This window comes from Natator depressus, chromosome 3 (genome assembly GCF_965152275.1).
Source record: "Natator depressus isolate rNatDep1 chromosome 3, rNatDep2.hap1, whole genome shotgun sequence".
Taxonomy (NCBI): domain Eukaryota; kingdom Metazoa; phylum Chordata; order Testudines; family Cheloniidae; genus Natator; species Natator depressus.
The window spans coordinates 19740-45049 of NC_134236.1; the positions used below are offsets into that span (position 1 = coordinate 19740).

The 25310-nt window shown below is 46.1% G+C and overlaps 1 protein-coding gene across 1 annotated transcript; it reads right to left on the bottom strand.

Annotated features, from left to right (window-relative positions):
• Positions 1-763: 763 nt before the first annotated feature.
• On the bottom strand, positions 764-23582 carry LOC141984300 (uncharacterized). Its single transcript, XM_074947232.1, has 6 exons — positions 23546-23582; positions 21369-21508; positions 17446-17513; positions 16619-16745; positions 6366-6479; positions 764-6026 (listed from the first exon to the last, which is right to left on the bottom strand). Exons 3-6 carry the CDS (start codon positions 17467-17469, stop codon positions 4753-4755), a joined length of 1539 nt encoding a protein of 512 aa, XP_074803333.1. The 5' UTR covers positions 17470-17513; positions 21369-21508; positions 23546-23582; the 3' UTR covers positions 764-4752.
• Positions 23583-25310: the final 1728 nt, after the last annotated feature.

The following is a 25310-nucleotide window of genomic DNA, read 5'->3' on the forward strand; positions in this document are numbered from 1 at the left end:
ATCCCAGCTCCCTCAGCCTCTCCTCATAAGTCATGTGCTCTAGACCCCTAATCATTTTTGTTGCCCTTCGCTGGACTCTCTCCAATTTATCCACATCCTTCTTGTAGTGTGGGGCCCAAAACTGGACACAGTACTCCAGATGAGGCCTCACCAGTGTCGAATAGAGGGGAACGATCACATCCCTCGATCTGCTGGCTATGCCCCTACTTATACATCCCAAAATGCCATTGGCCTTCTTGGCAACAAGGGCACACTGTTGACTCATATCCAGCTTCTCGTCCACTGTCACCCCTAGGTCCTTTTCCGCAGAACTGCTGCCTAGCCATTCGGTCCCTAGTCTGTAGCGGTGCATTGGATTCTTCCATCCTAAGTGCAGGACCCTGCACTTATCCTTATTGAACCTCATCAGATTTCTTTTGGCCCAATCCTCCAATTTGTCTAGGTCCTTCTGTATCCTATCCCTCCCCTCCAGCGTATCTACCACTCCTCCCAGTTTAGTATCATCTGCAAATTTGCTGAGAGTGCAATCCACACCATCCTCCAGATCATTTATGAAGATATTGAACAAAACCGGCCCCAGGACCGACCCCTGGGGCACTCCACTTGACACTGGCTGCCAACTAGACATGGAGCCATTTATCACTACCCGTTGAGCCCGACAATCTAGCCAGCTTTCTACCCACCTTATAGTGCATTCATCCAGCCCATACTTCTTTAACTTGCTGACAAGAATACTGTGGGAGACCGTGTCAAAAGCTTTGCTAAAGTCAAGAAACAATACATCCACTGCTTTCCCTTCATCCACAGAACCAGTAATCTCATCATAAAAGGCGATTAGATTAGTCAGGCATGACCTTCCCTTGGTGAATCCATGCTGACTGTTCCTGATCACTTTCCTCTCATGTAAGTGCTTCAGGATTGATTCTTTGAGGACCTGCTCCATGATTTTTCCAGGGACTGAGGTGAGGCTGACCGGCCTGTAGTTCCCAGGATCCTCCTTCTTCCCTTTTTTAAAGATTGGCACTACATTAGCCTTTTTCCAGTCATCCGGGACTTCCCCCGTTCGCCACGAGTTTTGTAATGTTGTTTTATACATATGTATAAGGGGTTGATGTGTACCATGCTTTGCAACATTGTATCTGCTATGTGGTTTGTGTAGTCTATTGCGTCACCTTACTATATTATTTCTAAATGCAATGCCACTGTACTATGGGCTATGTGTTATGTATCACAGTGCGTTCTTTCTTAAAACTATTAAATGTATGGTAACTGAATATTTCCTTTAAATAAATGTTACTTTGTTTTCAAAGAATTACTGCTTGAACATCAGTCCTTTGAGTGGAAGGCTACATCTGTGTCCTCTCATGGGTTAACAGAACTAGTCTTTTCTGGGGAGTCCTCAGAGGATCAGAGACAAACTCCCTGGTAAAACCCGCGCAATTCCTCTAAGGCAGGCCACCTCCTGTTACGCACTGAGATGAGCCAAATTGACAAATGGTTTACAGTTATAGGAAAGCCATTACTGGGGTGCCTTGGGTCCAAATTTTGGGGTAACAACAGAGAGGTATAAGATACATCCGGTTTCATATAACTAGAAATGCCAGAGCAGGTTAAATGTGATGACTCAGAATCAGGACAAGAGATTCTCCCATTGCATTCTCCTCTGATCCATTCAAATCTGCTTCACTACTGAGCCTTATTATTTACAAAAGTTCTAGCACCATAGTGATGTGGAAACAAACAAACAAAAACCCAGCCAACCTTCCCATCTGCAAACAATCCCATCTCAGTAGGAAAAGTCCTACAACAGGTTGGTGGTGATTGGACATCTAACATAGTGAATGCCAGTGAAAATGAGGTAGGATCAGAGCCTAAAATAGGGAAAGAAGAAGTCAAAAATTACTTAGACAAGTTAGATGTCTTCATATCACCAGGGCCTGATGACATGCATCCTAGAATACTCAAGGAACTGACTGGGGAGATATCTGAGCCATTAGCAATTGTCTTTGAAAAGTCATGGAACACGGGAGACATTCCAGAAGACTGGAAAAGGGCAAATATATTTCCCATCTATAAAAAGGGAAATAAGGACAACCCGGGGAATTACAGACCAGTCAGCTTAACTTCTGTACCTGGAAAGATGATAGAGCAAATAATTAAGAAATCAATTTGAAAACACCTAGAAGATAATGAGGTGATAAGTAACCATCAGCATGGATTTGTCAAGAACAAATTGTGTCAAACCAAGCTGATAGCTTTCTTTGACAGGGTAACAAGCCATGTGGAAAGGGAGGAAGCAGTAGATGTGGTATATCTTGACTTTAGTAAGGCTTTTGATCCTGTATCGCATGACCTTCTCATAAACAAACTAGGGAAATACAACCTCGATGGAGCTACTATAAGGTGGGTGCATAAGGTTGGAAAATCGTTCCCAGAGAGTAGTTATCAGTAGTTCACAGTTATGCTGGAATTGCATAAGGAGTGTGGTCCCCCAGGGATCGGTTCAATATCTTCATCAATTATTTAGATAATGGCATAGAGAGTACACTTATAAAGTTTGCGGATAATACCAAACTGGGAGGGGTTGCACGTGCTTTGGAGGAACTAGATTATAATTCAAAATGATCTGGACATACTGGAGAAATGGTCTGAAGTAAATAGGATGAAATTCAATAAGGACAAATACAGAGTACTCCACTTAGGAAGGAACAATCAGTTGTACACATACAAAACGGGAAATGACTGCCTAGGAAGGACTACTGTGGAAAGAGATCTGGGGGTCATAGTGGATCACAAGCTAAATATGATTCAACAGTGTAACACTGTTGCAAAAAAAGCAAACATTATTCTGGGATGTAGTAGCAGGGGTATTGTAAGCAAGACATGAGAAGTAATTCTTCTTTCTACTCTGCGCTGATTAGGCCTCAACTGGAGTATTGTGTCCAGTTCTGGGCACCACATTTCAGGAAAGATGTGGACAAACTGGAGAAAGTCCAGAGAAGAGCAACAAAAATGATTAAAGATCTAGAAAACATGATCTATAATGGAAGATTGAAAAAAAATGGGTTTGTTTAGTCTGGAGAAGAGAAGACTGAGAGGGAACATGATAACAGTTTTCAAGTACATAAAAGGTTGTTACAAGGAGGAGGGAGAAAAATTGTTCTTCTTAACCTCTGAGGACAGGGCAAGAAGCAATGGGTTTAAATTGCAGCAAGGGTGGTTTAGGTTGGATATTGGGAAAAACTTCCTAACTGTCAGAGTGGTTAAGCACTGGAATAAACTGCCTAGGGAGGTTATGGAATCTCCATCATTGGGAATTTTTAAGAGCAGATTGGACAAATACCTGTCAGGGATGGTCTAGATAATACTTAGTCCTGCCTTGAGTGCAGGGGACTGGACTAGATGACCTCTCGAGGTCCCTTCCAGTTCTATGATTCTAACATGCTTTGCCAACAGTTGGAAACTGGGATTTAAACAACAAATGATCTCACTGTGTTTGAGAGCCATTCAAATTCCCCTTCCAGCTCTGTGACACTTTCATCTCAGGCCCTAAATTACTGTTTTGGGATCAAAGAAAACAAAGTGTGATCCCCAAGCAGAGGGCTGAGAACCCTGAATCATATGACACATTAAGTAGAAGAGGTGCAGAAGATAAATTCTACATGGCTCAAACAATGGAAATGTTGCTGGGCTAATTTGGAAGGTCGGACTCCCTCTAACTCACCACTTCTTCAGGTATCACAGAAGCTGAAAAAACACTTCCCCCCATCCCTACTCCTTGTCTTTGTTATATTTAAATATATTTAAAATGAGAAAAATGGTATAAAACCCAACTGCTGTTCAGCACAAACCAGTGCAATGTGAGAAAACCTGGGAATGAGACAATTTGTCCCTAGTGGGGAACCTGGTGACTAACAATCACTTTGCAGTGGGAGGAAAAGTATAAATGTGATGTTCTTAATTTGGTTAGACTAGGAGAAGTGATGGAGGTTGTGTCAGATTGTGAGGAATTTGCTACATTACCCTGACTGTTATACATGGGCTATTTTCTTTACTGAAAAAATAGTTGTGGTTTTACATCAGGATCACTAACTTAATCTAGCTAACTCCATGGAAAACCTAGTGGAGTCAAGGCGCAGGTAGATTTAACCTCCATGTACCTGGTAGAGGTCATTCCTGGTTCCCCCACCTGGGGCTGATGGACATTCATGTTGGAGGAAAACACACTTCCATGACACAGGACAAAGGAGTTGATTAAAAATACTGTGGGATTCACCAGGGCCGGATTTCCAATTAGGCACAGAAGGAGTATACCTAGGGGCTCCAGTGTTCTAGGGGCGCCTTACCTCTCTAAAACTGTGTGCAACATGAAGATCAACTGTAGGCAGGGTGGGCATTGAAGATGCTGTGCCTAGAAGTGTGTAAGGTGTAAATCCAGCCCTGGGATTCACTCCAAGAAAGGGTGAGCTGCAAAAGGGAAAAGCAGACAACTCAGCTGGGGGAGCTGAGATACCATAGTGTCACAAATGCTGCCTTAAAACTCACTATGTGGGAATTAGCAAAAGGAAAACAAAAATCTTTCCTCAGCCATAGACAAGGGTTTTAAAGTGTTTATCTCCCTTGCAGCTTCTCTGATTATAAAAAAGGGCTGAGTTCTGATAGAAGAATTTCCCACACTGTATGGATGCTCTGATGTGTAATAAGGTTCGAGCTCTGAGCAAAGGTTTTCCTGCACTCTCAGCATCCATACAGTCACTCTTGAGTATGACTTCTCCGATGTCTACTAAGGTGTGAGTTCCGAGCGAAGGTTTTCCCGCACTCACAGCATTCATAGGGTTTCTCCCCTGTGTGGATCCTCCTGTGTGTAATAAGGTTTGAGCTCCAAGCAAAGGTTTTCCCACACTCACAGCATTCATAGGGTTTCTCCCCTGTGTGGATCCTCTGATGTTCAGTAAGGGTTGAGCACTGAGGGAAGGTTTTCCCACACTCACAGCATTCATAGGGTTTCTCCCCTGTGTGGATTCTCTGATGTCTTATAAGGTCTGCAGACAGAGTGAAGGTTTTCCCACACTCACAGCATTCATAGGGTTTCTCCCCTCTGTGGATCCTCTGATGTGTAACAAGGGTGGAACGCCAAGCAAAGGTTTTCCCGCACTCACAGCATTCATAGGGTTTCTCCCCGGTGTGGATCCTCTGATGTTCAATAAGGGTTGAGGGCTTAGTGAAGGTTTTCTGGCACTCACAGCATTCATAGGGTTTCTCCCCTGTGTGGATTCTCTGATGTTTAATAAGGGTTGAGCTATTAGTGAAGGTTTTCCCACATTCACAGCAGGGCTTCTCCCCCGTGTGGATCTTCTGATGTCTAGTAAGGTTTGAGTTCCAAGCAAAGGTTTTCCCGCACTCACAGCATACATAAGGTTTCTCCCCCGTGTGGCTCCTCTGATGTGTAATAAGGTTTGAGCTCTGTGTGAAGGTTTTCCCGCACTGACAGCATTTATAAGGTTTCTCCCCTGTGTGGATTCTCTGATGGTTAATAAAGACTGAGCTCCGAGCGAAGGTTTTCCCACACTCACAGCATTTGTAGGGTTTCTCCCCCCTGTGGCTCCTCTGATGTTTAATAAAGTGTGAACTTTGAGTGAAGGTTTTCCCGCACTCACAGCATTCATAGGGTCGTTCTCCTGCGTGGAGTCTCAGATGTCTAATAAGGCTTGAGCGCCTACTGAGCTTTTTCCCACACTCAATGCATGTGTTATTTCTCTCTCCCATCAGGATTCTCTGCTGGGCCGTGGTTTCCTTGAGGCCTTTGTGAGTTCCCCGATAATTAACAGATTTACCAACTTTCTGCCTTGGCTGGTTTCCCTGCCACTTCCCTGGCCTGTACTGACTCTCAAAGGCTTTTCCTTGCTCACAGCTCCTGGACACACTCCCCTTGCATCTTTGCAATAATACCCCATGTGATTCCACTTGCTCATCATCTTCCTGCTGAAGATTCTGCTCCATGGTCTTACTCACAATCCCATCACCTGCTGGGACAGAGAAAGAAAAACTGAAGAAACAGGAATGGAAAAGGTGAGAACAAACCAAGAAAACAATTGGAGAAGGAAAAAAAATTAGGCACTGAATTTCCCCAAAGGGGCGAGAGGAGGTGATCAGTTCTGCATCCAGATCTCATCCAAACACTTAGGGGGAAGGGAGCTACTGCCAAGAGTTAGGACGGGTAGGAAGCCATGAACAGTATCTGCCCTGAGGATATGACACCCCTGGGGGCAATCTTGAACTCAGAGAGCTCACAAGGTTTTTGTTGGTAATCCCAGCTGGTTCCTTCAGGCAATGACAGATTCTGAGTTGGTTTAATGATCCCTCACCTGTGCAGCTGCCTCTCAGGATTTCTCTTTTCTCTGAGCCCTGGAGATCTGGGGCCCATGGCTCTTCCCCTCGTTCCAGCTGGGAGATGACATCAGATTTGGAAACTGGAAACCCTGTTCAGAGGAAAGAAGACCAGTGAGATCAGTGAATTTATGGGACATTTGTCACACACCAAAAGAGTTCTTTTAACTCCAGCCCATTTTAAAGCAGTAGAATCCTGGGGCCAGCTCTCCAGGTGCTCAAAGGTGCAGGACACTCTTCTCATGAGGGATTTAACTGTGCCCATGTCTACTAGGAACACATGCAGCCAGACACTGATGATCAAAGGGGCTCCTAAAACCTAGAGAAGGCAATTCCATGTCCCAGCAAATGAAGACTCCAGCCAGAGAGGAAGTCCACCTGGAACTGCTTCTTACTTACAGAGAGAGGCCCAAAGACACTGCAGGAGTGGGAAAGGCATGAGGCCTGACAGCTGAGGGGGGACACTCAGAGACGAGGAAGGGCACAGAGAGGCAGCTGATAATCACTATGACAGTGATAGCCCTGATAATCACTATGACCCCCATAATCCTTCCTCTAACTGCTCTCACCCTTCCCCACCTCCTGGGACCTGAGGAGCAACCACTCCTTGTGTTCCCTCCTTCCCTCCCATTGCCCACAACCCTCCTTGCTACCAGTCCTCCCAAATTCTCTGATATAGTACCTAGCAATAAAAAGGGAATAAGGACAGCCCAGGGAATTATAGACCAGTCAGTTTAATTTTGGTAACCGGAAAGAAAATGGACCAAATAATTTAAAAAATCAGTTTCTAAGCATCTTGAAGAAAATAAGGTGAGATGTAACTGTCAACATGGATTTGTCAAGAAGAAATCAGATCAAACCAACCTAATATCCTTCTTTGACAGGGTAAAAAGTAGAGCCCCGTATGGATACAAAAAGGTGTATCCGCATCCAATCCTGCAGATTGGATATCCACGGATACAAAGCGGATACCCATGGATTTGCAGGGCTCTAGTAACAAGCTTTTTGGATGTGGGGGAGCAGTAGTTGTTATATAACTTGACATCTGATACTGTCTCACGTGACCTTCTCTTAAGCAAACTAGGGAAATATAGACTAGATGACCCTACAATAAGATGGATGCACAACTGGTTGGAAAACCATAGTCAGAGAGTAGATGTCAATGGTTCACAGCCAAGGTGGAACGGCATATCGAGTGGGGCCCCTCAGATCTCTGCTGGGTCGTCTATTCAGCCATTTTAATCCGGCCCTCGAGCTCCAGCTTCGGCGCTCCAGCCAGGGAGCTGGGTCAGGGGCCACTCCACGCGGCTCCCAGATGGAGCAGCATGGCCCTCTCTGGTGCTCCAGCTGGGGAGCAGGGTCTGTGACGGGTTGGGTCACAGAAACTCCCTCAAGACTGTCACTAGATATGCTGGGATACCACTGAGAGCAAACCCCCCTGCTAGAGAAGGCTTCCCTCCACTCCCATCTTGCTGAGTTAGACACTCCAGTCAGCTACAGCACAAAGAGGTTGGGTCACGCCCCCCTGCAGTGCACAGAAACTAAGATTCACTTAGTCCAGGGGTTTCTCAGTTAACAGGGACTTTCCCAGCACCCAGTATTCAGTCTTTCTGAGAGCCTAAACCCCAAATGAATCTGTTCTACTCCGTATAAAGCTTATACAGGGTAAACTCAAATTGTCCACCCTCTATAACACTGATAGAGAGATATGCCCTCCTAGGTATTAATTCAAAGAATCATAGAATATCAGAGTTGGAAGGGACCTCTGGAGGTCATCTAGTCCAACCCCCTGCCCAGAGCATGACCAATCCCCAACTAAATCATCCCAGCCAGGGATTCATCAAGCCTGACCTTAAAAACTTCTAAGAAAGGGGATTCCACCACCTCCCTAGGTAACGCATTCCAGTGTTTCACCACCCTCCTAGTGAAAAAGTTTTTCCTATTATCCAACCTAAACCTCCCCTACTGCAACTTGAGACCATTACTCCTTGTCCTGTCGTCTGCTATCACTGAGAATAGTCTAGAGCCATCCTCTTTGGATCCACCTTTCAGGTAGTTAAAAGCAGCTACCAAATCCCCCCTCATTCTTCTCTTCCGTAGACTAAACAATCCCAGTTTCCTCAGCCTCTCCTCATAAGTCATGTGTTCCAGACCCCTAATCATTTTTGTTGACCTTCGCTGGACTCTCTCCAATTTATCCACATCCTTCTTGTACTGTGGGGCCCAAAACTGGACACAGTACTCCAGATGAGGCCTCACCAATGTTGAATAGAGGGGAACGATCACGTCCCTCGATCTGCTCGCTATGCCCCTACTTATACATCCCAAAATGCCATTGGCCTTCTTGGCAACAAGGGCACACTGTTGACTCATATCCAGCTTCTCGTCCACTGTCACCACAGGTCCTCCTCTGCAGAACTGCTGCCTAGCCATTCGGTCCCTAGTCTGTAGCGGTGCATGGGATTCTTCCGTCCTAAGTGCAGGACTCTGCACTTATCCTTGTTGAACCTCATCAGATTTCTTTTGGTCCAATCCTCCAATTTGTCTAGGTCCCTCTGTATCCTATCCCTACCTGCCACAGCATCTACCACTCCTCCTAGTTTAGTATCATCAGCAAATTTGCTGAGAGTGCAATCCACACTATCCTCCAGATCATTTATGAAGATATTGAACAAAACCAGCCCCAGGACCGACCCTTGGGGCACTCCACTTGATACTGGCTGCCAACTAGACATGGAGCCATTGATCACTACCCGTTGAGCCCGACAATCTAGCCAACTTTCTACCCACCTTGTAGTGCATTCATCCAGCCCATACTTCTTTAACTTGCTGACAAGAATACTGTGGGAGACTGTGTCAAAAGCTTTGCTAAAGTCAAGGAATAACACGTCCACTGCTTTCCCTTCATCCACAGAACCAGTAATCTCATCATAGAAGGCGATTAGATTAGTCAGGCATGACCTTCCCTTGGTGAATCCATGCTGACTGTTCCTGATCACTTTCCTCTCCTCTAAGTGCTTCAGGATTGATTCCTTGAGGACCTGCTCCATGATTTTTCCAGGGACTGAGGTGAGGCTGACTGGCCTGTAGTTCCCAGGATCCTCCTTCTTCCCTTTTTTAAAGATGGCCACTACATTAGCCTTTTTCCAGTCGTCCAGGACTTCCCCCGATTGCCATGAGTTTTCAAAGATAATAGCCAATGGCTCTGCAATCACAGCCGCCAACTCCTTTAGCACTCTCGGATGCAACGCATCCGGCCCCATGGACTTGTGCTTGTCCAGCTTTTCTAAATAGTCCCAAACCACTTCCTTCTCCACAGAGGGCTGGTCACCTCCTCCCCATGCTGTGTTGCCCAGCGCAGCAGTCTGGGAGCTGACCTTGTTTGTGAAGACAGAGGCAAAAAAAGCATTGAGTACATTAGCTTTTTCCACATCCTCTGTCACTAGGTTGCCTCCCTCATTCAGTAAGGGGCCCATACTTTCCTTGGCTTTCTTCTTGTTGCCAACATACTTGAAGAAACCCTTCTTGTTACTCTTAACATCTCTTGCTAGCTGCAGCTCCAGGTGCGATTTGGCCCTCCTGATTTCATTCCTACATGCCCGAGCAACATTTTTATACTCTTCCCTGGTCATTTGTCCAATCTTCCACTTCTTGTAAGCTTCTTTTTTATGTTTAATATCCGCAAGGATTTCACTGTTAAGCCAAGCTGGTCGCCTGCCATATTTACTATTCTTTCGACACATCGGGATGGTTTGTCCCTGTAACCTCAATAGGGATTCTTTGAAATACAGCCAGCTCTCCTGGACTCCTTTCCCCCTCATGTTAATCCCCCAGGGGATCTTACCCATCAGTTCCCTGAGGGAGTCGAAGTCTGCTTTCCTGAAGTCCAGGGACCGTATTCTGCTGCTTACCTTTCTTGAATTGACTTGAATTGAATTGACTTGAATTGTAGCAAGGGAGATTTAGGTTAGACATTAGTAAAAACTTTCAAACTGTCAGGGTAGTTAAGCACTGGAACAAATTACCTAGGATGGTTGTGGAATCTCCATCATTGAAGGTTTTTAAGAACAGGTTGGAAAAACATCAGTAGGACGTGGTCTAGATAATACTTAGTACTTACTTAGGGCTGTGAAATGGTTTTATAGGGTCTTAGATGACTCTCGCCTTTATACAGGCTCTCCTGGTTCTGCCCCCTTTAGTGTATGTCTACATTACACCAAGGAGCAAGACTTTCAGCCAGTGATGCTCGTGCTAGCACATTAAAAATAGCTCTGTAGACATTGCAACTCAGGCCTGAGCTCAGGCTCCCAAGCCCACCCCGGCTTGCGAGAGCAAGCTCCAGCCCAATCTGCAACATCTACACAGTTATATATAGCCCTCCAGCATAAGTCTGGGGACCCAGGCTGGGAGGATCTCTCCCAAAGGCAATGTAGACATACTCATATTGTGCTCCTTCCTAGGCTTTGCTTTTTGCAAGCGTGATCCCCATGCTCCACCACTCTTGAGACAGACCGTTCTGGAGGTAACACCCCTTTGTGTTATGATGGCACTTCAATGAGTGCCAGTGATTTCAGACTCCTCATAAACACTGTCTCTTTTGGGGTGCTGCAGCCAGTAGGTATTTGCAGCAACACAATAGAGCCTTTTCAGAACAAGACTGCACTGCTTAGGGAACTGGAACACAGGACTTACAGATCCCTTGGTCACTCTGGGAAAGCAAACCTGAACTCTACATTCATTTTGGCAGAGTAATCTGCCCGGTTTTTCCAAAGCCTTCTTGATTTCATCTCTCTCTCTCTGTCTCCTACTCTCAGTCTCTTTGCCCTGAATAGCAGCAAACTTAAAGCCCAGTCTGTTTGTACCCTAGCTCCTGCATCCCAAAGTGCAGTGCAGTTGTGTTCCCATGTTCTGCTTCCCTTGGACCCAGTCATTACACGTTAACCTCCAGTCTTTGAGACTTCCATTATCCAGTGTGCTTCATTCACATGTGGACAGTTCTTGATAGTGTATTCATGTAAATGGAGGCAGGCCTATGTTACTTCAACAGCAATTACGTCCCCATCCCAGAAGACCCCAATTATGTCCCCCCACCCTTCACACCCAGTGACTAACAAAGCAAACTGAGGGGGAAGCTGACCTGTGCATATTTTTCATTAAAAAAACCCTACTAAATAAATCCCCCATTCTCTAGAGGGAGACAAGGTCCAAGAAAAGGGCTAAGATAATGAATCAAAAAATCACAGAAACACATGGGTAGAAAGGACCTCAAGATGTCAGCTAGTCCATCCTCCAGCCCTGGGGCATGACCAAGTATACATAGACCATGGCTGACAGGTATTTTTCTATCACTTGCTTAAAAACCTCCAGTGATGGGATTCTACAACCTCTCTGGTAAACTGTTCTAGTACTTATCTATCCTTATAGTTGGAAAGCTTTTCCTAATATCCAATCTAAACATCCCTTGCTGCAGATCAAGCCAATTACTTCTTTTCCTACCCCAGGGCACATACAGAACAATTGATCACCATCCATTCAGTAGCCACAGAGTGTGGCCACCAACTCCTGCTGGTGGCCTCTCTGACAATTTTTCCTAAAATACTTAATTAACTTTAGGACAAACAAATAAATATACACATATACATGTCCAAATCATTGTAATTTATTTATGTAGGGTTTTTTTGCAGACTCAATAATAAAAATAATGTACAGTTGTCTCTATTCTTTACTGGACCTAAACAGAATACAAACACAAATAAGGTGTTTTGCATGTTCTTGTCTTTTTTGTTGTTGTTTCTTTTGCTTTTTTGGTTGCCTTTAAAAAAAAAAAAAAAAGACTTGCTAGCTAGTAAGTGTGCTGCTGTGAAAAGTGGCATTTGTATATTTGTTAATATCACTTTTCACAGCAGACTTACTACCAAGCTGGGAGGCTGTGAAAAGTGATATTAACAAACATATAAATATCACTTTTCACAGCAGAATTACTCAGCCCTGGCAAGCCGGGAGACAAAGTAAGCCCTTGATGGGGAACAGAAGAAAGGCCATACTGGGTCAGACCAAAGGTCCATCCAGCCCAGTATCCTGTCTTCTGACAGTGACCAATGCCAGGCATTTCAGAGGGAATGAACAGCTAATTATCAAATTATCCGTCCCCTGTTGTCTGCTCCCAGCTTCTGGCAAACAGAGGACAGGGACACCATCACTGTCCATCCTGGTTAATAGCCATTGATGGACCTATCCTCCATGAATTTATCTCATTCTTTTTTTGAACACTGTTATAGTGTTGGCCTTCACAACATCCTCTGGCAAATAGTTCCACAGGTTGACTGTGCGTTGTGTCAAGAAATATTTCCTTTTGTTTGTTTTAAACCTGCTGGCTGTTAATTTCATTTGGTGACCCCTAGTTCTTGTGTTATGAGGAGTAAATAACATTTCCTTATTTACTGTCTCCAAACCCGTCATGATTTTATAGACCTCTATCATATCGCCCCCTTAGTCGTCTCTTTTCCAAGATGAAAAGTCCCAGTCTTCTTAATCTCGCCTCATACGAAAGCTGTTCCATATTCCTAATGATTTTTGTTGCTCTTCTCTGTAACTTTTCCAATTCCAATATATCTTTTTTGAGATGGGATGAACAGATCTGCATACAGTATTCAAGATGTGGGCATCCCATGGATTTATATGAGGCAATATGATATTTTCTATCTTATTATCTATCCCTTTCCTAATGATTCCCAACATATTGTTAGCTTTTTTGACTGCTACTACACATTGAGTGGATGTTTTCAGAGAACTATCCACAATCACTCCAAAATCTCTTTCTTGAGCAGTAACAGCTAATTTAGACCACATCATTTTGTATGTGTAGTTGGGATTACGATTTAAAATGTGCATTACTTTGCATCTGCCATTTTGTCACCCAGTCTTGTGAGATCCCTTGGTAGCTCTTCACAGTCAGCTTTGAACTTTACTATCTTCAATAACTTTGTATCATCTGTAAACCATCTAGTCCTGGTAACTTATTAATGTTGAAATAATCAATTTGTTCCAAAACCTCCTCTACTGACACCAAAGTGGGACATTTTCTCTGATTTGCCAGCTGCAAAGAATGGCTCGGGTGGAGGAAAGTCCCTCAAATTCTCGTCAGTGAAGACTGATGCAAAGGATTCATTTAGCTGCTCTGCAATGGCCTTGGCTTCCTTGAGTGTTCGTTTAGCATCTCAGTCACCCAGTGGCCGCACTGATGGTTTGGCAGGGTTCCTGCTTCTGATGTGCTTTAAAAAAATGGTGTTAGTTTTTGTGACTTTTGCTAGTTGCTCTTCAAATTCTTTTTTTGGCCTGCCTAATTATACTTTTTACACTTGACTTCTCAGAGTTTACGCTCCTTTCTATTTTCCTCAGTAGGGTTTGACTTCCAATTTTTAAAGGATGCCTTTTTGCCTCTACCTGCCTTATTTACTCTGTTGTTTAGCCATGGTGGCATTTTTTTAGTCCTCTTACTGTTTCCCTGCCCCCCGCCCAATTTGGTGTACACATTTATTTTGAGCCTCTATTATAGTGTTTTTAAAAAGTTTCCATGCAGCTTGCAGGCATTTCACTTTTGTGAGTGCTCCTTTTAATTTCCATGTGTCTAGCTTTCTCACTTTTGTGTAGTTCCTCTTTCTGAAGTCAAATGCTACTGTCGTGGGCTTCTTTGGTATTTTCCCCCTCACAAGCATGTTAAATTTAATTACATTATGGTCTCTATTACCAAGTGATTCAGCTGTATTCACCTTGTGGACCAGATCCTGTGCGCCTCTTAGGACTAAATCAAGAATTGCCTCTCCCCTTGTGGGTTCCAGGACTAGCTGCTCCAATAAGCAGTCATTACTGGTGTCTAAAAGCTTTCTCTCTGCATTCTGTCCTGAGGTGACATACCCAGTCAATATGGGGATAGTTGAAATTCCCAATTATTATTGTGTTCTATTTTTATAGCCTCTCTAATCTCACTGAACATTTCATAATCACCGTCACCATCCTGGCCACGTGGTCAGTAGTATATTCCTACTGTTATACTCTTATTATTCAAGCATGGAATTTCTATCAGAGATTCTATGGCACAGTTTGATTCATTTAACATTTTTTACTATGACAGGTTTCAGAGTAGCAGCCGTGCCACAAGTACTCCTTTTATTTTTTTACTATATTTGATTCTACGTTTTCTTTCACATATAGTGCCACTCCCCCACCATCACAACCTACTCTGTCATTTCTTGATATTACCATGTCCTACTGATTATCATTCCACCAAGTTTCTGTGATGCCTATTATATCAATATCCTTATTTAAAACCAGACAGTCAAGTTCACCCATCTTAGTATTTAGCCTTCTTGCGTTTCTATACAAAAACGTATAAAATTTGTCAATATTTAGTTGTCTGTGATGTGATGTAATTGAACAGGACTCTTTCATTTGACCGTTTCTCTTCAGCTACTACCTCTCCTCTTTACTAGGATATAGAGAATTCCCATGAAAAGATCCTCTCCTAAGGGATTGCTCTGTCCGAACCATATGTTCCTCTACACCTAGTTGCCTTTCCCCCAGCACTTAGTTTAAAATCTCCTCTATGAACTTTTTAATTTGACATGCCAGAAGTCTGTTTCCATTTTGGCTTCGGTGGAGTCCATCCTTCCTGTACAGGCTCCTCCTTTCTGAAAAGACTTCCCAGTTTCTAATAAACCTAAAGCCCTAGTCACTACTATCATCAAATGACGAGTCTAAGGGATTGAAATTCACATGTGCAGCAAGATTACACCCACAGGGTTTCCAGCAATCTGCTGTCACAGTAATTGGTTGGCACAAGAGGACATGCTATGGCCATTGAACCTGAGCTACACCATGCATCTGAGTCTGAGCCCTATCATTGACAACTGTCAAACAATGTGTGTTGTGTATTATTCTTATATTCTGTAGGAGTTTCTCTTGGAAGTTTTGCCCTGTTACCAACATTTCTGTATTAAGAACAATATTTTAAAGTGCTCTCAAATCTACACAGAGATATTGGACTCGTTGCTAATTAAGAGTTTTGCCAGCATAGATCTGCTGGTTAGTGGTGTGAAAAATCACATCCCCACCTGACACGGCTTGCCGGCAAAAGTGCAAAAAAGTCTATTAAAAAGAAATCAAGGAAATTAAATACCCATAAACAACATTAAAGCAGAGTTAAGGTTGCCCAGTGCTGCCACATGCCTTTCCAAGCATGTGGTTGGTGGCAAAAGTTAAAACCTCTGAAAAACAGGAAATGAAGGACTAAACTACACACCACCCCTGCAATGCAACCTTAACTCTGCTCCTACCCTCTAACCCTGGAGCTAGCAAATATCACTGGGAATAGGTCAGTAAGGGTGGTGCAAAGATTAACAAATTACCCAAGGAAGTGGCAAATTTTTCATCTCGTGAAGTCTTCAAGTCAGGACCGGATGCCTTTCTGGAAGATGTTTTCATCAAACACAAGGTGTTCGGCTCACTACAATGGTAACTGGATGAAACTCCATGGCCTGTATTACACAGGAGGTCAGACTAGATGACCTAACAGTCTCTCCTGGCCTTAAAATCTATTGATCAATAATCAGTGGAAGGAAGGACTAAGAACATGCCATTGTTTGTGTTGTGTTCTACAAATCTGAATACAAGCATTTATCCGCATGCACTCCAGCTGTGTGCACTGTGTCACTAGTGGCTTTACATTAACAGCAGAGGGATTAGTTGGAGCAGCTTGGCAGAGCTGTGACTGATATGAAGAGAGGTGCATGTGAAACTTGAAGGAACAGGTATTCCTCATTTCAGTGCTGAGTGTTGTAGATAGCATCAATAAAGATGCACAAGGGTGTGTTCTTGCCACGAGGGTTGTCAGCTGTCTGGTGACATACATGCTAGTGGTCTCCAGGGCTCAGTAAGTGGTAAGTGAAGGCAGTGACTCAGAAGGAATCCTCACTGCAAAGGTAAAGGGGTGGTGACATTATGAAAGTCAGAGATGGACCGTGTGCAGTAGGCTCAGTGTTTGAGTGCAGGCCAAGGATAGGTAGCTTCTGTTCCCAAAGTGTTCTGTAGTGGGGAGGGTAGAGTGCTAGTCTATGTGTCATTGGCCTGTTGGGGTGTTGCTGAAACAGGGCAGAGTTGAGGTTGCATTGTGGGGTGTTGTGAACCTTAATTCTTCATTTCCCCTTCTAATAACCGAGGGGATAGGAATCCTTACCCAACGAGGTCACATTCTCATAGTTCTCCTGCATGACGTCTCTGTAGAGGGCTCTCTGAGCAGGGTCCAGCAGAGCCCACTCTTCTTTGGTGAAATACACAGCCACCTCCTTGAAAGTCACCAGCCCCTGAAAGAACAAGAGCCCCACACTCAGTACCTGCTGCCCAGTGACAACCCCATCATTCACAGGGCAGGAGAGCCAATCACATGGAAGCTCTTGGAGGCAGGCAGGCAGCAGAGTTCCACCCCTACCCCATCAGAGCAGCCAGGAAGCATCAAGGTGAGGGGAAAAAGAGAGCCCCTCTCCCATTCTAGCAGACAGAGATGGCAGGGGTCTTCACATTCATCACTCACCTACTAGCCAGAGGCTGTTTCAGGAGATGGAGCCCCCAGCAGGACAGAGACAACTCCCTGGTGGCAATCCCAACACCCTCCCCATTGCCAGCAGCCGGATGGGAGGGGATGGGGTGTCTTTCCTAGGCCTCACTGTTGGGTGCCCCTTCATATCTTATAGCATCCTCTAGCTGGTAGGTTCAGGCTCCAGAACTTGGAGTTTCCCCAGACCAGTCCAGCAGGGTTGTTTCCTGTTCCACAAGTTAGGGAATTTTCACAAGCCCCCTGGGTCTGTTGCTAGGATCCAGGCCCTACAGTAAACAAATCCCAGCAGGGTTGTCACACCCTGTCCTCCTCCTCTTCTGCACACTCTGTATTTCCTGCCCCCTCCTCCCTCCAGACCACCACCCCCTCCAGAAGTGCCCAACTCCTATGTATTTACTGCCTTTCTCCCGCCAACAGGAACTCACCAGCAACTCCCTGATAATCCCTACCTGAACTGGCTCCATGGCAACCATTTCCCTTCCACGTCCTCCAGAAGGATGGGATGTTATGCTGCAGCCTGTCAGGGCAATTGGGGACACGTCAGAACAGTAATGTCACATCACAATTCCCCCCGGCTCTTTCCCCGCAGACTGATGTTCTAGACTCTGTCAAGCAAATAAATAACACAATTCAATTCAAAACACAATTCAAAATGGGAGTGGGGGGGGGTCTTTAACTACCCAGACACCAGTTAGAAAAGGAATTCAACCAAACACAAAGTGTCCAATAAGTTCTTGGAATGTGTTGAGGACACCTGTTTGCTTCAGAAGATGGAAGTAGTAACCAGGGGGACGGGCAGGAGTTAGTTAGGAAACTGCAGGTGGAAAGCAATATGGGCGAAAGTGTTCATGAAATGATGATTTCATGATTCTAAGAGAAGGAAGGCGTTAGAGCAGGAAAATAAGGACAATGGATTAAAATTCAAAATGACAAACTGGAGAAATGGTCTGAAGTAAATAGGATGAAATTCAATAAGGACAAATACAAAGTACTCCACTTAGGAAGGAACAATCTGTTGCACACATACAAAATGGGAAATGGCTGCCTAGGACGGGAGTACTGTGGAAAGGGATCTGAGGGTCAGAGTGTTGAGTGTTTATATTGTTCCAGCAGATTTTTCTTAAACAAATAGGTCCACTATGGCTTTTCCAAATTACTGCAATTAATATAGATTCATTATTTCTTTTCCACGATTTTCCAAGTCTTGTCCGCAACTCAGCTGCAATTATTTGAAGATCATACTGCAATTCAGGTAGGGTCTTAATTAATATTAACCAAGAGGAGGAAGAAACAGAAACCACAACAGGGAAAGAACAGGTTAAAAAAATATTTAGATAAATTAGATGTATTAAAGTCAGCGAGACCTGATGAAATTCATCTTAGGGTACTTAAGGTATTAGCTGAAGCAATCTCGGAACCATTCACAATTATCTTTGAAAACTCCTGAAAGACAGTGAGGTCCCAGAAGACTGGAGAAGGGCAAACATAGTACCTATCTTTAAAAAGGGGAACAAAGAAGACTAGGGAATAAAGACCAGACAAGCCTCACGTAGGTATCTGGAATGAACAAATTATTAAACAATTAATTTCTAAGCAAATAGACTCAGAGGACAGTAAGATTATAAGTTATAGCCAGCATGGATTTTCAAAAACAAATCATGCCAAGTTAATCTAATTTCCTGCTTTTACAGGGGTACTGGTCTTATGGATCTGGGAGACAATGTAGACAGGACATATCTTGATTTTAGTCAGGCTTTTGAGACAGGCCTCCATGATATTCTCATAGCGAACTATGGAAATGTGGTGTACATGAAAGTACTATAAAATAGATGCAAATTTTGTTGAAAGGCTGTACTCAAACAGTAATCATTAGTGGTTCACTGTCCAACTGGGAGGATGTATATAAGGCAGTCTACGGGGGCCAGTCCTGGATCTGATACTGTTCAATATTTTCAGTTATTACTTGGAAAAACAGACTGGAGATCATGGTTTCTAAATATGCAGATAATACAAGCTGTGGGGGGTCGCAAGCATGTTGGAGGACAGAATTAAAATTCAATATAACATTTACAAACTGGAGAAGTGGGCTGAATGAAAAGATGAAATTCAGTACAGACAAGTGCAAAGTATTAGACTTAGGGAAGGAAAACTCAATGCACAACTACGAAGTGGGGAATAACTGGCTAGGGAGTAGTACTACTGAAAATGATCAGGGGTTATAGTGAATCACAAATTGGAGCGGAGTCAATTATGTGATTCGATTGTGAAAAAACCTAACTAAGCACTGGAATAGATTAGCAACAGAGGTGGTGGAATCCCCATCATTGGTGGTTTTTAAGAACAGGATGGACAACACCTCAGTGCTGAGGCCTGGACTAGATGACCTCTCAAGGTCCATTCCAGCCGTACATTTCTACGATTCTATGCTGGGGAAATGTTTGGTCACTTTATTATAGCATTGACCCAGCCCCTCCTACCAGGACTAAACCACTAAGTCATTTTGAAACCCTCCCAGTAACAAAGTCTGGGAACCAAATGGGAGAGAAGAGCAGAACAAAAGGAGTGACTTTGGGGGATTTCCCCTGACATCATCCCCAGGGCAGCACATCTCACTGCAAGGGGAACAGGGAGAGTCAGGAACTGGCTTTTCCTCTTCCTGCACCTCACCTTGCTCACAGGAAAGCGAATCTGCCCAGGAATGTTGCAATAAGTGTGTTTGGGTAGGCTAGAGATCTGGGAATCTCTCCCCCCAATTATTTCTCCCCCTGCCCCTTTAGGTCTCACTCTCTTTTTTCTCCTTGCGTTCCCCTTCCCCTGTCCTTCCCTTCTGACAGTCAGGCATTCCTGGGTGTTGGCTCTCCTATGGCTGGATCAGTTCCTGCAGTTACTATGGGGAGGAGAGATGTGGGGTAAAGAGGGGCAGTTTGTGCAGAGTCACTTTCATGCACATCCAAAGCACGTTCCCTGAGGTCTCTATCAATCACCTGGAGTCTCTGGTTCAGATGTTGGTGTGGGCAGAGCCTAGGGTTGACCTATGGGTAGGGCCCTACCAAATTGACAGACATGATAAACGCGTCACAGACCGTGAAATCTGGTCTCCCCCCATGAAATCTGGTCTTTTGTGTGCTTTTACCCTATACCATACAGATTTCAAGGGGGAGACCAGTGTTTCTCAAATTGGGGGTCCTAACCGAAAAGGGAGTTGCAGTGGGGGTTGCAAGGTTATTTTAGAGGGGTTGCGGTATTGTCACTGTTACGAATTATACCTGAGAGGACACGCACACAAATGCTGCGAATTACACCTGGTAGGACACGCACACAAATGCTACGAATTACACCTGGTAGGACACGCACACAAATGCTGCGAATTACACCTGGTAGGACACGCACAGTTTGAATCTAGGCTGAGGCACATAAACAAAGTCCACAACTACAGAGTTCCCAAAAAACACTAAGTTTATTACGCTCGAGTGTGGTGCTCCCCTGCTAGCCAGGAGGGGACCCCGAATACAGATTATACAAAGGTTATATACTTTTTAGCAAAGCATGTTGCCCTCGAGCATCGGAAACCTTAGCCAATAAACAAACCCTTTTCTTATCTACCACCTATCCCTGCTTGGTGCATTCCTCCTGCTAAACCAGTATGTTAATTACACAGCATGGTCCTAAAGCCATGCATCAGTAACTTTTATTATCAGGATGGGAGGCCTCACATCAAAGGCCAGGAGATAGGGAGTTAGGGACTGACAAAAAAAAAAACAGATACTGGGAGTCAAGGCAGGCTGGAGACAAGGAGGAGGATTTTCACAGGAATGCAGTATCAAAGGAACACGCCTCCTGGTGCATGATGTGCTTGTTTTTAGACAATGGTGGGCCCCAAACCAAAATGGAGTCACGTGCTAACTTTTCCTTAACATCACCCTTACTTCTGGCTGGAAAGTAACAGATGTTGGCCAGGCACTCAGCTCTGAAGGCAGTGTCCCGCCAGCAGCAGCGCAGAAGTACGGGTGGCAATACCATACCATGCCATGCCATCCTTACTTCTGTGCTGCTGCTGGCAGTGGCTCTGCCTACGCAGCTGGGCTTTCGGCCAGTAGCTGCTGCTCTCCAGCTGCCAAGCTCTGAAGGCAGCGCCGCCACCAGCAGCAGAGCAGAAATAAGGGTAGCAGTACCACAACCTCCACCCTACAATAACCTTGTGACCCCCCCACACACAACTTCTTTTTCTGTCAGGACCCCTACAATTACAACACTGTGAAATTTCAGATTTCAATAGCTGAAATCATTAAATTTACAATTTTTAAAATCCTTGGACAGTGAATTTGGTAGAGCCCTACCTATGACACTAATTGCAGCTGGAGAAAGTCCTCACCTTGGCTGGGCACAGAGGAAGCTTTACTCACAGTCACTCCCCAGCCCAGATCCCACCAGGGAACAGGAGCTGCTCAGCCTAGGCTCCCAGATCACAATAGAGGCAGCAGTGTCTGACCCAGGAAGCTCAACCCTAATATCCTGAGCAGAGAAAGAGAGAGAGAGAAACTGAGTATCTTTCCCCCCTTTAGCAACAACTGAAACCCACTCCCCACAGGGACAGATCTTATTTGCCCCCACATTAATTTGGAGTCACTCCTTGTCCTTCCCTACAGTGACTCTGGATTAACACTGGTCTCAGTGAGACCAGAAACATGGCTCAGTAGGGATGAGGCCAGAATCCTTTTAAACAGATCACTGCAGAAGGGGGTTATAACCTCCTTCCACCCTCCCTCACTCCTCATATTCTGAGGATTCACAGCAACAGTTTTCCCTCCAAAACCTGCTGTTGCTGCACTTTTGAAAGGTGGGAGGGAAGCAAAATCTGTGATGGTTTCATATCAACATTTGATAACTTTCTATCCATTTATCAGGAGCCCTTGCCAGCCATTCACACAGGTGTAAGTAGCCCAGGATGATGCTTCTTTAACAGGAGAATGGACAGCATGAAGGAGCCAAAATTTTTAAGACATTTCCAGGCCCTGTGACTGGAAAATAATGGCTACCATAGACCCACCCCGAGCAGTGCTACAGGAAGCAACCCCTCATGGGGACCATTCATCATGGGGTTTTCTGGGGGATACTACTGGTGACTGTGGTGAGGGGAAAGTGAGGGATTAACACAGTAGCATGGAGATTCTCAGCTACTCTGGGCACTGCCTGGGGCAGCAAGGAGCCCATCACAGAGTGAACCCCTCATCCTGTGCCCTCTGTGGAAAAGAAAAGGATCAGCCAACTACTGTCCTGTGAGCAGCTGGGAGACATTGTTCTCCAAAACAGGTGGAGGCCTCTGGCTTTGATGTGTATTAAATATGGGGAAAGTCACTTTCATCAGCCAACGTTTTAATGGAGATAAAGGGGGAAAGAAATGAGTCTCAAATAAGAGGGGAAAGTTGACCATTTAGTCCCATGCAACTGCCAGGATAGAGAATGGCTCGAGGCAACAAATTCCCTCTACAAATGGATAAGTTGCCGCAACTCAACACGGGAATACCACAGCACTTTTTAATGGACATTTGGTAAATACATGGGGAAAAAGGGAAAATCTGATGCAGTTGCAATTGCCGTTCGGTCATTACAGAGAGAAGGGTGGAAATGTGGAGAATTTCAGATGAGTTTTCACAAGCGAGAGAGAGGGAAGTGGGAAAATGTGAGGGCTGGGGGGTTTTCTACCAGTAGGGTCCCTAGCCAGTAAAAAAAAGGGGTAAACCTGAGTGACTGTCGCAGCATTATTAGATGGAGAGAAAAGGGGTGAAACGCCCACCAGCATTTTCTCTCCTTTGTGCAGCACGTGAGCCCAGGCGGAAACTGGAGGGGATTGCCAGTTATTGTGGGATCGCTAGCAGGACAGAGGAACTAGCCTTGGAGAACATTTCACATCGGGGGCCAGTCACTACAGAGGAGGCGGTGGGCAACATGTTAGACCCTCGTAGGCTCCTTGCCTAGAGACAAGCTCAAGGTCCCCCATACCTCAGGCATATATCACCTCCCCCACCCGCCACCAGGCAGGGAAACGAGCGGCCGCCAATCAGGGAGCGGGGCCGGTGCACTGATGAGCGTGCTACCCCTCGCTGTGGGGGGAGGGATAGCTCAGTGGTTTGAGCATTGCCCTACTAAACCCAGAGTACTGAGTTCAAACCTTGAGGGGGCCATTTAGGGATCTGGGGCAAAAATTGGGGATTGGTCCTGCTTTGAGCAGGGGGTTGGACTAGATGACCTCCTGAGGTCCCTTCCAACCCTGATAGTCTATGATTCTATGACCCCTAGAGAGAGAACTACGTTTCCCAGCGTGCCCCAGGAGAGAGGCAGGGCACATGGGCCACTTCCGCTTCCTGCGCTGGGGACAACGTCACTTCTAGCCAGATGAGCATCAGGGACTACATCTCCCACCCTGCCCCGCGGGCGCTTCCGTCCTCTCGGGGCCAGCCTTGGGGTCAACCTGACCCCCCCGCATCAAATTGTGAGTCCCTTCCCCACCCACCCGTCTCGTAGTAATCCTGCCCCCACCCATCTCTGTACCTGCGTCCGCCTGTGAGCAGGTGTCTGGGCCGCGGCCGCGAGAACGCCTCGCTGCTCCGAACCCGGAGGCAGGGTCGGCTTCGCTGACTCAGCCTGCACCGTGCCTTGCGTCAGCGGCTTGGCTGGCACTGAGCGTGGGCGCACCCGTGGCGCATGCTCAGTGGCATCTGCTGAAGCTGCTGCCCGTACTCTGCCCTGACTTGGCATTAAGGGGGCGTGGGCAGAGTCTGGGCAGGGGGCGGAAGCTGACTGTGCAGGAGTGTAAAGCAGCAGGCACTATATCTCCCATCATGCATTGCTTCACTTTTCCCTCCCCACCCACCCTGCTTCTCCTTGCTGGGGCAGCCTCAACCCTGAGTTTGTGGCCCCAGAATTTCACACGCCCCCAAGCACCCCTCATAGAGGTTGCAGGCGTGGTGGCCCCAGGGGCTGGGGTCAGGGGTGGATGGGAGGATTGGAAGGTGGGGTACCCTGGGGGGCTCCCTGCAGACTTGGGGAGCTATAAAGAAGGGGAAGGTGGCCGAGCTCATGTTCCCAGACTACCAGAGAGACAGGGTGGGTGAGGTAATATCTGTTATTGAACCAGCTTCTGTTGCTGAGAGAGTCAAATTTTCCAGCTTACACAGAGCTCCTCTTGAGGTCTGGGAAAGGTACGCAGAGCATCACAGCTAAATACAGTGTGGAATCCTCTGCCCAGAAGACCAGACATTCCAGTACTGCTGGGAATTGCATGGGCCCAACCCCAGTGCCTAACCCAGAGATGGCTGTATCTTAGCGCCAGGCCACCAGGGGTCATTGCCCCAAAAGGGGTACACACAGGCCACTACCCAACCTGACCACCAGGGGTCACTTCAGTGATGGAGGAGGGATACATGCAGGGCATGCCCTCATCTGGCCACCAGGGGTCACTACTCCAATAGGGAGATACACAAAGGGCATTGCCCCACATGGCCACCAAGAGACCCTGCTCCCATTTGTAAGGTACATTAATGGCACTGCCTTGCCTGGCCACCAGGGGGCACTGCCACAATGGTGGTGATGGACAGGGGGGTTCACACAGGCCACTGTCCTAACTGGTCACCAGAGGTCACACAGCATACACTGTCTTAGCTGGGCACCAGGGGTCACTGCCGCAATGGTGGTGGGAATATAAATAGGGCACTGCCACACCTGGCCACGGGGGGCAGGAGGGGATGGGTCACTGCTCTAATTGGTGGCACTAGACATAGGGCAGTGCCCCAGCTGGCCAGCAGGGGTCACTGCTTCAGTGTGTGTGGGAGGGAATAACCAGAGGGCACTGCCTCACTTAGCCACCAGGGGTCACTGTACAAATAGAGAGAGAGACACACACACAGAGGGCCCACCTAGTTAGCAGGGGTCACTGCCCGAGTTGTGGGATATACACAGGCTACTATCCTGTGTGGATACCAGGGATCACTGCCCCCCCTCCCCGTGTGTGTGCAGGAGAGGCTGGGTGATACACACAGGGCACTGCATCAGTGGGGAGGGCTACACACAGGCTATCGGATCAGGTTCTGGTCCCAGCCAGGCTGGTGTCTGTGGTCAGACCAGGGTCAGAGGAAGGGGTAGGTAGGAGGGAGCAGAGCACCCGCCCCGCTGACAGGAGAGATGGGAATCCCATCCTCCGCTTGGCTTGTGGGGTGGGGCTGCCATGGCACTGCCCTGCAGCTCCCCCTCAACTGCCCAGCTTGGGGTGGAAAAGCCCAGTGCTGCCCTGTGGCTCCCCTCCTATGACCAGCTTCGT